Raw genomic sequence first — 14,761 nt, forward strand, 5'->3', positions numbered from 1 at the left:
ATATATTTTACCTTTATCTTGGTTAACATGTTTTTCAATTAGAGTATGTAATGTATAGATGTGATCAGATGTACGGTAATTTGGTAAAAATCCGATTTGGCTTCTGCTCAGTACATTGTGCGTGGTGATGAAGTCTAATAGTCGAGCATTTATTATGCTACAGAATAACTTTCCCAGGTTGCTGCTGATTCAGAAGCGCCAGATTGTCATAGTAAAGTCAGAATTACCTCCTCTCCTAGTTTCACGAAACGGTCGTCCATAAAATGCATTGCTGTTCTGTTGTAAGTAATCTTAAAGATTCCTAAATGCATCTACTTTCGGAAGGCCAAATAAAGTGCTTTTGCTTTCGCCTAGAAACACACAGCGTCTCCCTGACATGGCTGCTTCAACACTAACTGCGGTTACTGAAACCACGCCTTCTTTCTTTGCGTGCACCTTTGGGCGCATTATGCAAATATTCCCACATAGTGACCTAGATATGTGGGGGCGTGTTAGAACGAGCCGTTTTAGGGGGGCGTGGCAGTCTTAACTTTGATAAAGAATATCTCTTTGGTTTTGAGACTTTAGTCTTTGCAACTTCAGGGATCTTATCTATGCACAATCAGCTTGTAACACTCCAAAGAGAAAGGAAAACTTGAAATCGCATCATATGACCCCTTTAATAATTTTACTTATAGGCTTATAATTCATTGTATAATACACCTGTTTTGAAAGACCTTTTTTAAAAACATTTTCAATGAGGAGTAAGCTAAAAGCCTAATCTTTTATTATCCTCACAGCGCGTTAGTTAAGCGGTGATGCGCTATGAAATTATTGCGGGGCAAATTAATTGTAATATTAATTTAATAATAAAAGTAACCTAATAATAATAAGAATGTAACAGGCATTTGACAATATCTCTGGCTGTTGTCCATACATGATTAAAGTCTTTCGACGCACCCGAGCACGGAGAGGTTATCGCGGGCCCGCGAGGAAAAAAAAATACATTTGTGAGGAAAAATAATAGAGCCCAATTTTAAGTTCATCATGGTGAAGTTGGACTTTCAGGCCGTGATTGTAAAGAATGATAAATGCATGTTGATTTCACATATGTAGCCTAATATGTCTTGAATAAAATATGCCTATTTTCCGATGTTTCTCTTTCTTTTTGGCATTATCGCATTTCAGGATGGTAAGTTTAATTCCCTTGATTATAACAAAGCGTTGTTTTTAAACTTGTAGTCAAGCTATGTATTTGATATAGATCATGTATGACTAAAATCAGAAATTAAACGAATTCTGAGCAAAAACGGTAAGGTATTTTTATTTTATTTCTGGTAGTTCGGAGGTCTCTTTTGGCCCGTTTATAACCAAGTAGGGCTGGGTAAAAAATATCGATATCTGGATTATAATCGATTCTCATTTTTACGAAACGATATCGATTCTTAAATCCCAAGAATCGAGTAGTCTAGCCTGTTTTCAGTTAATGGATGGAACACTGAAGCACACCTCCCATCCAATAAATCGCAATAAGCATTGTGCTTTGGTACTTTTAATATGAAACAAAGGGTGTACTCACACTAGGCCTTTTGAACCGTGCCTGAGCGCGTTTGACCCCCAAAGCCTGGTTCGTTTGACTAGTGTGAGCGCTCTGTGCCGCGCTCGGTTCGTTTAGCCGGCCCTGGCCCGGTTGGAAGAGGTGGGCCAGGGCACGGTTCGGTTGGGCTCGGTACACATGCAGTGTGAGCGCTAACCGTGCCAGAGCACGGAATAGATACTATTTTGTGTGCGCTACTGTCATCATTACGACCGCAAACATATTATCCCAAGAATCGAGTAGTCTAGCCTGTTTTCAGTTAATGGATGGAACACTGAAGCACACCTCCCATCCAATAAATCGCAATAAGCATTGTGCTTTGGTACTTTTAATATGAAACAAAGGGTGTACTCACACTAGGCCTTTTGAACCGTGCCTGAGCGCGTTTGACCCCCAAAGCCTGGTTCGTTTGACTAGTGTGAGCGCTCTGTGCCGCGCTCGGTTCGTTTAGCCGGCCCTGGCCCGGTTGGAAGAGGTGGGCCAGGGCACGGTTCGGTTGGGCTCGGTACACATGCAGTGTGAGCGCTAACCGTGCCAGAGCACGGAATAGATACTATTTTGTGTGCGCTACTGTCATCATTACGACCGCAAACATATTCTATTACTACCACTACTACACTTTTCAATTAATTTAATTTAATCATGTATATTTAGGTTTATAATGGCTCTGGTTCTTACCTTATTGATGAACAGGAAATGTAGTTTGCGAGTAAAGCTGCAAATTATTTCATTAACGTCAGCTGCCTCCATAATAATTTTCTGATACATACAAGTGAAAATCAATGCACGGCATAAATTATAAATTAATTATTATTAATTATTCAGCAGAATATTAGCAAAAGTGGTTTTCTCTGTTATCTCATACATGACGTAAGCGTGCTCCGGCCCGGAATGTTTAGTGCAAGTGTGAGTGCAGGCCAGCGGGGGAGTGGGGAGGGGGGATAATCGCGTTCGGGCTCGGTTCAAGGCAATCGTGCCTAGTGTGAGTACACCCAAAGTCTCAGATTTCAAATTATGTTCATGAATGCGGTCTTGGCGCTGTTTAATGTGGACTGGAGTGATTGCTGTAGCGCGGCGCGCCTCGGTTCAATAAAAGAGGCAGCGCGAGGCGCACGTGAACTGATCATCTCCTCCACATTAATACCAGCTTCAGAACAAAATAATTATGACTAAACATCCGAAGTTAAGTTAAAAGAAAGAGTACAACTTTACAATCCATATCCTGTCTCATGTATTCGCTCAATCAGTGTTTCAGCCGCGCAAAGACGTCAATATAACGGCTTGTATACAATATCACGTAATGTCACATTTACCTCAGAAAAAACATATTCGGTGACCATAAACTCATTAGTCAGCTAGAAAAATTAACTGTAGAGAGGAGCATTTTGCTAAATATATGCACCATATAATATATTAATTATAACTTTTACTGTTCTTCAATGTTTAATTTATATATTTTGTTATGACAGCCACTATTTAAATGTTTATATTTAAAAAAATGAATTGAAGTAGAAATATTATGTAATTGTAACTTTTATTATAAAAACTTCATTAAGTGTAATTTAAGCAGTTGTATAGCCTAAAAAAATCAGTCAGTTTTAACCTTCAATAATTCAGGGGTGCCCAAACTCGGTCCTGGAGGGCCGGTGTCCTGCAGAGTTTAGCTCCAACTTGCCTCAACACACCTGCTGGTAAGTTCCTAGTATGCCTATAAGAGCTTGATTAGCTGGTTCAGGTGTGTTTAATTGGGGTTGGAGCTAAACTCTGCAGGACACCGGCCCTCCAGGACTGAGTTTGGGCACCCCTGTTCAATATTATAGTAATGTAGTACCAACTGACTCGTGTATATTTTACAGCATTAGTTAAGAGATTTTTTTCTTTGAGAAAATTTTGCATGTGTACCAGATATATATCCAAAATAATCGATACTGAATCAAATCGAATCGGGAATCGGATTGAATCACAAGCTTGTGAATGAGAATCGAATCAAATCGGGAAATTTGTGTCAAAACCCAGCCCTATAACCAAATAAAAATAACTGCTCCATTTATTTAGAAGCAGGAGTAATTTAAATGTAATTTTTGTATTTAAGTTTTTATATAGCCTATATCTTTTTTTACTAATCAAAATACAACACCCACAATATAACGAGGCTGCCAACACTGAAATTGTGTTGAAACTGAAACGAGCTGAGATATAGGCTAGCACTATATGTCTTCATCCGTTATCCATTAAACTATAAAGTTTTGTTGCAAATGAATGAAAATGTATAGTGCTATATCTCAGCCTAATTAAATATAATTATACTGTATACTATACACTGTTTAAAAAAATATTAAAAAATAGGGCACTATGCGCACTGTATAGGCTAAATATAGGTTGTAAAGGAATTTGCGTATAACTGTCATGTTTGTGGTTTTTCATCATTATACAGTCTGTTTAAATAAATATTCAGAAACGTGCAGTGCTATTATTTATCTTTTTCTGTTTAAGTTTTATCAAACTGCAGATCAAAATAGAATAGGCCTATACCCTAAATAAGGATAAATGATGTGAATGCATCTCCAAAATAATCCTATACACAGATGCACGTTGCCATTATACTAGTCAGCGCCGAACAACAGGCAAATAAAATATAAACTGAGGTTACAAAAGTGATTTAGATCACATTTTCTTTTGTTCTTTGATTAATATTAATGACTGGTGGCAGCGGCTGCTGTCAATGCACAGATCCAATACACCCGTTTTCTTTCTTGACACTTTACGTTCACTTAAGACATAACCGATTGTATTTATGAGATATTTTGATATAATTCTGTGAACACCTGAACACGAATCAATAGATTAAAATTTCGTGACTGTCACGAAATGCCGTGAGACTGGGTTGACATCGCGATACTTACGAGACATCGTCGAGATACGATAATATCGTCATATCGCCCAGCCCTACTAGGAAGCACAACCTAAACTATTTTTGTGTTGTTGGCATATTTGCAGAAGAAGGCAATAAATAGGGAAGTATGTTTTTTATGCTACTATTTGCTCCACATAAGCCCCTTTCACACTGCACGTTGGTCCCGGAAAATTGCCGGAGTGCCTTCTGTGTGAACGCAAACACGTCCCGGGATTGATTCCGGGATCGATCCCGGGTTGGGGACCTAGTAACATTGCCGGGTTCAGTCCCGGAACGAGCTCTGTGTGAACAAAAGCCAGAACCAATGCCGTAAAGGGTGCGTCGTAGTGATGACGCACGTTATAGTGCGCCTCTTTTACCGGGTGTTTTGAAGGCAGCTCAACGTTCGCAACGAAAAAATATGTGCAAACTGTAATGAAGCAGAGATCAGGTAGCTCTTCACTATCCGCGCTGAAGCTGAGATCGTTCGCCAGCTTAAATGAAACAGAACGCGTCACATTACATGTCACATCGTAATGTCACATGTCTTTACGGGATCTTTACGGGATGTGTGTGAACGCACACACAGATTCCGGAAAATCACTGGCAGTGTGAGTGAACCACAATCAAACGAAGCCGGGACAAATCCCGGGACACATTATCCGTGTATTTTCTGGAATTTCTGTATGAAAGTGGCTATAATCAGTTAGAACTAATGTGTAATGAAGTTCAAATCCAGTCATACAGCACCTATGACAAGATCAACAAATAGGAAAGGAACCTGTGGGAGGTGTGTGTGTGTGTGCGTTACCTCTGTCCACATTTGCTCTCAGTGATGTAAGCATCCCTTCGGACACCAGAGTCTTATAAAGCGCTCCTTTACAGCTTCTCTCAGACTTCCTAGACCCACATGTCTCCTGCTTAACCTCTGGCTCTTTATCTTCTTGTCTGGTTTGAGGTGTTTTGGTGTCTGTGTCTTTCTCCTCCAGTTCTGTAGGTTGAGGAGGAGAGCAGTGTGGTGCCGTGTCCTCCACGCCACTAGGGGGCTCCACCTTCATGTCTGGCTCATTTTCACACTCAGCTTTAGGGGTCAGAGGAGCTTCCTCAGTTTTCATCTCTACGTCCTGCGGTTTATTGGTCTCTACGTCCCCTTCTTCCTCTTCCTCCACGCTGTCGTCTTTTAATTTCAGCTGTTTTTTCGGTTTAGGTTTTGTTTTCTTCTTCACAGCTGGAGATTGGTCCATGGTGGGGCTGCTCTCACTCCCTGAGGGATGAGATTTCTTCCTGGGTGTTTCTTCTGAGCCCCAAGCACCTTTTGCTACTGCTTCGATGGTGAACATCACGCTGTCCAGGTCCGACTCTGGCGAATGGCGCTTCTTTGCCTTTTTGGGCGATGCAGGATTTTCGTCTGAGTCTTTATTTTCCTTCTTCTTTTTCTTCTTCTTCAGCGTCTTACACGGGCTGAGATCAGATGGGGTGGCGTCAGTAGGGGAGGACGAGGTGGAGCCGGAGGTAGAGGATGATGAGGATGATGATGATGTGATGAGAGGAAGTTCAGGAGCATCCGCCTGCTCTTCGTGTTCTGTGATGTCTCTGCTACTTGAGCTGTGCTGAGCACAGAGTGAGGAGGAACCACCAGACGGCTGGGAGGATCGAACTTCCATCTTTTCAGCCTCAGAGGCCAAACACATCTATATACACATAAGGACATCAGGTTATAGAAAAATGACTCACGTGTAACAGGCTATCAAGGCTTTCAAGTAAAAACATCTTAACATCCTTTAAAAAGATGAATTCATTACATAAGATATTAAAGCTCATTTTCAGCAAATATATTTTGAAAAAAAAAAAGTTTTTACTTGCTTTCAAATATTAATAAAATTAATATAAAGATAAATTAATTCGATTAGGATATTAAAACTCTTTTCAGCAAATAATATGTTTAATTAGTGGATTGTTTTAAAATAAAAAAATACAATTAATTTTAACATTTAAATGTAAATTAAAATAAAATAAAGGATTTTTGAAAAAAATAATTATATATTATTTATTGAAGTTATACTATACATACTAATAAATCTGTTATATGTTCTAAAGCCAAGTTGTTTCAAGTTATTTTAGACCATTTTGATAAAAATGGGTGATTGTCAAATTGCTGCTATGCAATTGCTAGGGTGCTTACAGGCCTAAATCAAAATTAACATTGTAATTAATATTTTATAAAAAATTCATTGCATAAAATATTAAAACTAATTTTCAGCAAATGCTTCTTGAATTCAAGTGTTTAATTGGTAGATTTAAGATATATAAACATATATAATTATAAGATATTTAATTGACTAAGATATATAAACACCCACCAGGTGGCAACCTACACATCAAAACTCTCCTAGGATTTATTACATAACATTGTCATTATAACATCAAATACTGTATGTAGCATAACATTCCTCCTCCTGTTTTGTATCGTTGTGTAACCCAGGGCAGTGATTGTGCTGTATGTGGGTTGGTGATGTACCTCAGCGAGCTGGAAAAGAGCAGACTGGCCGCACTGCCTCCCCTCAGACGCTGACTGAGACCTACTGGAGGAGATCTGCTACAGAGACACACAAAACACACAAATCAAGCGATAAACAGAGGAATAGGAAATTATTCGGACAATTCATTAGAAAATTCACCCACAGAGAGGAATACAATTCTGATTTAAATCACAATGTTGTGATGGCATATAAGTAATATAAAAAATTAGAAAATGCGAGTGGTGCTTGCACATGCAAAACTCACTACCATGGTGGCAGGTCATATGATGCGATTTCAAGTTTTCCTTTCTCTTTGGAGTGTTACAAGCTGTTCGTGAATAGATACGATCCCTAAAGTTGCAAAGACTAAAGTCTCAAACCCAAAGAGATAGTCGTTATAAAAGTTAAGACTCCTCCACGCCCTCCTAAAACGCCTCGTTTAAACACGCCCCCACATGTCTACGTCATGATGTGGGAAGATTTGCATAACACCGCCCAAAAAGTACGTTTTCATATTTAAAGGACTTGCCACTGATGATTCAAACACGAGTTTTAAGCAGTGTAGGGTAGCACTTGTTGTTTGTTGTTTCTCCGATCACAAATGCAGACATGGTTTTATGTTTACACGGCGCGATGCAATGCAAAGCAACGCGTAAAAAGACAGTATAAGTCATTATAATCCGTATTTATGTCCCCACTGGATGCTACAAATGTCTTATTTATAATGGGCTTTATTGGTTTTGTCTCGTCGCGCCGGGACACGGCATCACTGTATGGTAAGGGGCATAACATTTCCGTCACACGCTTGAGGTATTCGGCCAATCACAATGCACTGGATAGCTGGCCATTCAGAGCACACCTCGCTTTTCAGAACAATGAGCTTCGTAAAAATCAATGCGTTTCAGAAAGGCGGGGCATAAAGGAGAAACAATAATGTACAGTATGTTGAAAATAATGTTTTTTGAACCTTAAACCGCATAAGCACATTTCATTACACCAAATACACAACATAATGTTCTTTTTTAGCAACATCATATGACCCCTTTACGAGTGGTTGCCAGTGTATTACTATGTAGTTGCTAGGGCGTTAAAAAATCTATGGGATTTGTTTTAAAAATCTGCAGGATAAATAAATATATAAAACTGAGAATTTGTTCAAAACTGAGATTTGTTCAAACCCTAGGTATAAGCACTTATAATAGAGATGCTGCCTTAGTTAGCACCCCTAATAAGAACTAATAAGTACTGTTTTAGTAATATTAAGAGATTGCAGGTCACTGTCTAATTAGACAGTGAATTATCTTTTTTTTCTGTTTTAATCTTAGTTTGTTTTAGTCATTTTGTTGCTTTCATCACTTTTATTAGATTTAGTTTTTAAAATGTTGGTTTTATTTGTAATATTTTAATATTTCTTGTTTTTCTATATTTAATATTTCTATATTTAATTTATTTTTATTAAAGTTTTAGTAATTTTAGTACCTCAACTTAATTCAGTTATCTGAAAAAGCAACATTTCTAATTTTCGCTCAGTATTTTAAGCTCAAGGGTTTTTTTCAGTTTTACTTTACAGAAAAAAATGTAGTTCAAGTTAACAGTAAAAAAACCCAAAACTGCCTAATACAACCAGTCTCGTGTCACATGCCGTCACGTTTTATGCCACAATTTAAGAACAGAAAGTGCAAACTGCTCAAATTCTTCTTAAAACCAAATAAAAACAGCAGAGGGTCATGCCAGTTAATGACAATGAAGAGAAATGCTGAAACCAAAAGCAATGACTGGAAGTGCAGGAGTATCAAAATGGCTGCCTAGATGGAGGAAGTTGGTGTTCTAGCAGGTAATACACCAGCAAAAGAAGAAATGGGACATTTTATTGGCACTCTATGAGTTACTGAAGGTTTCTGCTGTGGTCACTGTCTGCAAAACATATATGCAGTCAATATGAACAACCCATAATGCATTTAAGAATAATTCGTTCATAGCATAGCATGATTGTAACTGCACTGTGAGAGATGCAAGGAGCGTCAAAGGACATTCAGAGTGGGATGGACAGGGGGGCAATGGAGTCTCTAGGAGAGTTCAACTGTACCTCAGCCAGCTGAAACAAGGGTGACTTTACACAACTCTTGGGTAGGTCTGGCGAACTTGGCTGAGATGGTCCAGAGGCCTAAGAAGGACATTAAAATGAACCAAATGAGTGCTCCGATATAATTTTAAATTCACAAGATAATGGAGACCATATCCACATGCTTCACTTAAAGTGTCCAAAAGCCTCACCTCTACATGTGTGAGAGAGCTTGTGTCCTCAGCGTTCTTACTTCCCCCAGCTGGCTGCGCTGGACTAGAAGAAATCTGAGGGGAAAGAGTAAAAACAAACAAAATGCATTCAGATCATTAAGCAAGTAATTTGGACGTACACAGCCAACCATCGTTATCCAAGACGTCTCACTGCTAAGGAGGGTTTTAAGGCTCTGTTGTTAAGGACTGACAAGTCTTCAGGTGGTCTCACCTCAGCCAGCTGGAAGAGGGCTGATTTCCCAGTGTGCTTGGCAACATCTGTGCCTCCTGCCTGGGAAGAGCTGGAGGAAATCTAAAATGAAAGCATAAAAAAATGAAATAATTAAAAGCTGAACAAAACCATAAAAGTAAACAACAGTGAATCAACATCCTCTTTGAAATGACCACTGACATTTACAACTCAACACCTCCCTCTGTTGACAGCTTGATGGAAAAGCCACAGGTAGATTCAATAAAATAAAAAAATACCCGTCAATTACTCTGTCTAAACAGGAAATGACAGACAGCTTGAGGTGTCTACGCTGGAAACCGCTGCACATCACCTCAGAAACTAAACATAAGCAACAGTTAAACAGGTGAATAATTATGCTACATTGTATTCACTGAAATCCACTTATATGGCCTATTTTAAAAATAAGTATTTTAAATAAATTATTTTAAATTAAAGAATAATTATAATTATATTATTTTTAAATTACAATATATTTAATTATTTTTTATAATGCTACAAATGGTTACATAATGTACAAATAAAAAACAAACAAACATATTTTTAGGCCCAAAACCAGAAACATGATGAACTGACTTTGATATGATGGTTAAAAGTTATTTAAATACTGTATATAATGAAGTCATAGAAATCAAGTCACACATTTGATATTTGTAAATAAAATATTTGTTTTGTAGTATTTAAAAGTTTGGGCTCTGTACGTTATTTCTCTTATGCTCACCAAGACTGCATGTAACTACAGTAAAAACAGTAATATTGTGAAATATTATTACAATTTAAAATAATTGTAATATGAAAAATGAAAATAGTCTTCAATTGTAATATATTTTAAAATGTAATTTATTTCTGTGATGGCAAAGCTGATTTATTTTGCAGTTATTACTCCAGAAATAAAGTAGAAGAACATTTGTTTAAATGTCTTTACTGTCACTTTTGATCAATTTAATGTGTCTTTGCAGAAAAAAGTATTAATTTCTTGAAAAAAAAAATAAAAATCTTAATGACCCCAAACTTCTGAACAGTAGTGTAAATATGCAGTGCAAAAAAAACAGCAACAAGTTATCTGTAAAAATAGGACTGCCTTGCATTGGGCACCAGAAATATCACATAATGGCTTTTATGTAACACTTAAAAATATTTGAATGCATAATACATTCAAGTAATAGAAATAAATTCACACATGATTTAGCTATGCAGCACAAAAAACTAGAAAGAGACGACTGTCGACATGAAGCAACTTCAACATGGTGTTACTCTCAATTTATCAGTGACTTGAAACGATTTGCAGTGCACTAATGCCAGGCGCAGTCGCTGTAGATCAACCTGTGTTTGAGATTGTGTTTGACAACAGAGAGATTCAGAAGACTATTTCTGGTTAAACATTATGGACAGTCAACAGGTAGAGAATTCAGCCCTGGCTCCTCAAATAAGACCAAACAGAAGATGTAATGTGATTTGTCCGCAAAACAACGAGGCGCTGCCTTTTGTTTAGCATAATCCTCCCGTGGCCCTCTTCAGTGACAAATGCACTGCGCCGAAGGCAATTAGGATCACTTAGTGGCAGGAAAATGGAATTTACAGAGGATTAACAGGGGTGAGAGTCTGAGGAACCCACAGGAACACACACAAACAGCACACATCCCTGATTCATACACACACACACACACACACACACACACACACACAAGTCTATGCACCTCCTAATGGCACACAAACCCAGTTTGGGGCCCAAAACTGTCATCCCAGTCTGTTTAGTCACAGCCCGCTGCGGCTGCCATATCCGTGGAGATGGGCCTGTCACAGTCTATTTACATGAGCACTGATCATGTGCTCATTATATCAGAGGTCTGCCGTGAGTACAGAATGATGCAGATTTGTCTCAATCTCATCAAGATATGAGGACATGGATCTAGACTAATAACGGGTTTGAGACTTTAGTCTTTGCAACTTTAGGGATTTTATCTATTCATGAACAGCTTGTAACAACTCCAAAGAGAAAGGAAAACTTGAAATCGCATCATATGACCCCTTTACTATATATCCAATATCAACCAATACAGATGATTTAAAAAAAATCTCTACTACTGACTAATAATTGATATGATACAGTGCATTCTTGACATTAATAAATGTAATAATTAATTAATAAGTCCTCAAGTTTGGATTCAAAGAGGGGTCTTGGGTGTCTTGATTTGATCAACGGTTGTACTTAGCCAGAAAACTTTTATTTTCACATGTATTAAAATGATGTTACTGTACCTCTCTGGCGGTCAGCGCGTGCTCCCCGGCTAACAGCAGCATGCTTAGGCCGCCCATCTTATTGGGATCTAAAAACACAGCAGAGGAAAAAGATGTTAAGAAATGCTGAACTATACAGTTAAACAACCTGTGACATAGAGACACAGTGTGGTGAAGAATATGTACACGTTCAATAGTTTTTCATTTTAATTATTAAAAAAAAACTTTTATTTACCAAAGATGCATTAAATTAATTAAAAGTGACAGTAAAGTCATTTATTGTTACAAATTATTTATTTTTCAAATAAATGCTGTTCTTTTATACTTTCTATTCATCAAAGAATCCTGAAAAAAATCCACACGGTTTCCACAAAAATATTAGGCAGCACAATTGTTTTCAACCTCAATAATAATGAGAAATGCTTCATGAGCACCAAATCAGAATGATTTGTGAAGGACCATGACACTGAAGACTGGAGTAATGGCTACTGAAAATTCAGCTTTGCATCACAAAATATTTTTTAAAATAGTAAACATTTTTAAGTAGTAATATTGTGAACTATTATTACAGCTTTACTCTATTTTTTATCAAATAAAAAGCCTGAGTGAGCATAAGAGATGCCTTACCAAACCCAAACATTTGACCAATAGTGTATGTGTTTAAGTGTTTGTTTTGTTCCTACCAGCCATGGCGAAGTTGAGCTGGGGTGTGCTGTCAGTTTTGAGCTGTTTTTTGGCAACTGAAGAATCCTTGCTTGGGTTGGATGGAAGAGACCAGACTTTCTTGCGGGCATTACTCACAGAGTGAGAGGGACTCTTTACTGGCTTGTTGGTGGCAGGACACCATTTGTAACCAGGATTAGCCTTCATGAACGCATCCTTATACTGTATAAAACAGAACATACCATCAAATGATAGATTCATATCAGCTGTTGACATTTTTCTTATCCTTTCTAACAACTGATTAGCCTATTTATATGCATTCAATTTTTAGAAGTTTTTTTTTCCTGCTGTTTTTCATCAGCTTAGTTAATTTTATGTTAGCTATCACATTTAATCACTATCACCACAAAAAAAACAAGGTTATTGTGTGTGGTCTGCCTCCCTTAGATTGGCTTTTACCTCCTTGGCCATGTCTGTGTATTTTTGTTTTTCTTTGGGGTCCAGTACGGCCCACCAGTCCGCGAGGATCTTAGTGGCTCCTCGGTTGTCTAGTCGCGGATGCTCCTGTCGGACCAGCGAACGGTGCCGTTTGCAGAACAGCAGAAAGGCGTTCATGGGCCGGCGAGCCCGTTGTTCAGAGGAGTATTCCTCACTGTCATCTTCCATCCCGCCACACTCTCCCTCCTGTGCTCTGCTCTCTGCACATAACACCGGCTCCTGAGGAGAAAAGTGGAAAGACACATACAGAGACATGGTCAAGTTCAACAGCAGCAGTGGACAAAGCTACACTAAGACAAAACCAAGGCCTATTCACACATTTTTGCTGCAATATTTCACCACAGTACGATATTAAAATGAAACAATATGGATCCCTTCAAAATAACCCAGGGATTCCCAAACATATTTGTCAGCTGTGTTTTTAATGTAAAATGATTAATTGTACATATTTGTGATTTACTTATTTATTAGCTTTTTATCATCTTATGAACCCCCTTCAGTCCCCTTATAAGCCACAAATAGAAGTTTGGGAAACCTTGCATTAAACCTTCAACACTGAAAAATATGAACCACAAGGAAACTACAGAGGTAGTTTGATTTTTGTCCTTCCTCTACAAAATAATTGACCAAAATTCAAGACATTAGCTTCTGGCACAATATTCCATACCCATCACTCAGCGTATACATTATGCTGTTTCTATTGTTGGTTTTCTGTTGCTACTGTTGGTTTTCAAGTATAGGTATTTTGAATTAAATTACCACAAGAATGCATTTTGATTTAATTACACTTTCATTATACTTTCTTGCAGCGATGGAAGAAAAAATTTGATGCAAAAAAAACCCCCTATACATTTGTATATTCTACACTGTATATCTGACTGAACCTGACAATGATTCAATAATGATGCAACGTTAAAGAGCATATGAAGATGCTTTGTTTTTTGCTGTACTGATGCATTTCTGAAACTGAAACAACGTTGGTGGAAATGGAAGGTCTATTTTAATAGTCTTCATTTTAGCCCAGCTAAAATAACACTACTGAACTGAACCATGATTTGCTACATGCTATTTTGATATTAATTATTCAAATTCTAAAGAGAATTTTATTGGACAAATATCTGTCAATACAGCCCTCAATATACATTTCCATTCAAAAGTTGATCAAAATTAAAATAAATTTATCAAAAGTAACAGTAAAGACATTTAAAATGTTTAATCTTAAAAAGATTTCAATTTCAAATAAATGATTACTATCATCATCAAAAAAAAAAAAAAAAATCTTGAAAAAAAATGTATCTCAGTTTCCACAAAAAAAAAAAATCAATCAGTGCAACCGTTTTCAACATTGATATTAATAAGAAATATTTCTTGAGCACCAAATCAGCTTAGAATGATTTCTGAAGGATCATGTGACACTGAAGACTGGAGTAATGATGCTGAAAATTCAGCTTTGCCATCACAGGAATACATTACATTTCAAAATATATATTAAAGGGATCATATGACGTTGCTAAAAAGAACATTATGTTGTGTATTTGGTGTAATGCAATGAGTTTATGCGGTTTAAGGTTCAAAAAACACATTTTCCACATAATGTACGTCATTGTTTCTCCTCTATGCCCCGCCTTTCTGAAACGCCTTGATTTTTACAAAGCTCATCGTTCTGAAAAGCGAGGTGTGCTCTGATTGGCCAGCTCTCGCATTTAAATCGTCAGTGGCAAATTCTTTAAAAATAACAAAAACTTACTTACAGGCCAAGTCAGAAGCGCCAGACTGTCCTTGCAAAGTTGGAACTTCCCCACTTTATAGAAACAGCCTTTGTGCACAGACGCATTGTAGGCTACTCTGCA

The 14,761-nt window shown here is 37.6% G+C and overlaps 1 protein-coding gene across 4 annotated transcripts in view; it reads right to left on the bottom strand.

Annotated features, from left to right (window-relative positions):
* The window catches only part of LOC107699265 (HMG box transcription factor BBX-like), a 35,850-nt gene that overhangs the window by 5,964 nt on the left and 15,125 nt on the right, over window positions 1–14,761 (bottom strand). For 3 of the 4 annotated variants that reach the window (XM_016500468.1, XM_016500469.1, XM_016500466.1), the window contains exons 4-11: window positions 12,873–13,130; window positions 12,434–12,635; window positions 11,772–11,839; window positions 9,495–9,575; window positions 9,263–9,337; window positions 9,075–9,152; window positions 6,988–7,065; window positions 5,281–6,160 (exon numbers count right to left, since the gene is read on the bottom strand). In XM_016500468.1, the coding sequence (XP_016355954.1) occupies window positions 5,281–6,160; window positions 6,988–7,065; window positions 9,075–9,152; window positions 9,263–9,337; window positions 9,495–9,575; window positions 11,772–11,839; window positions 12,434–12,635; window positions 12,873–13,130 (1,720 nt within the window). The remainder of the gene's footprint in view (window positions 1–5,280; window positions 6,161–6,987; window positions 7,066–9,074; window positions 9,153–9,262; window positions 9,338–9,494; window positions 9,576–11,771; window positions 11,840–12,433; window positions 12,636–12,872; window positions 13,131–14,761) is intronic. The other variant, XM_016500470.1, reaches the window with a different exon arrangement.

This window comes from Sinocyclocheilus anshuiensis, unplaced genomic scaffold (assembly GCF_001515605.1).
Source record: "Sinocyclocheilus anshuiensis isolate Anshui unplaced genomic scaffold, SAMN03320099.WGS_v1.1 scaffold334, whole genome shotgun sequence".
Lineage (NCBI taxonomy): Eukaryota > Metazoa > Chordata > Actinopteri > Cypriniformes > Cyprinidae > Sinocyclocheilus > Sinocyclocheilus anshuiensis.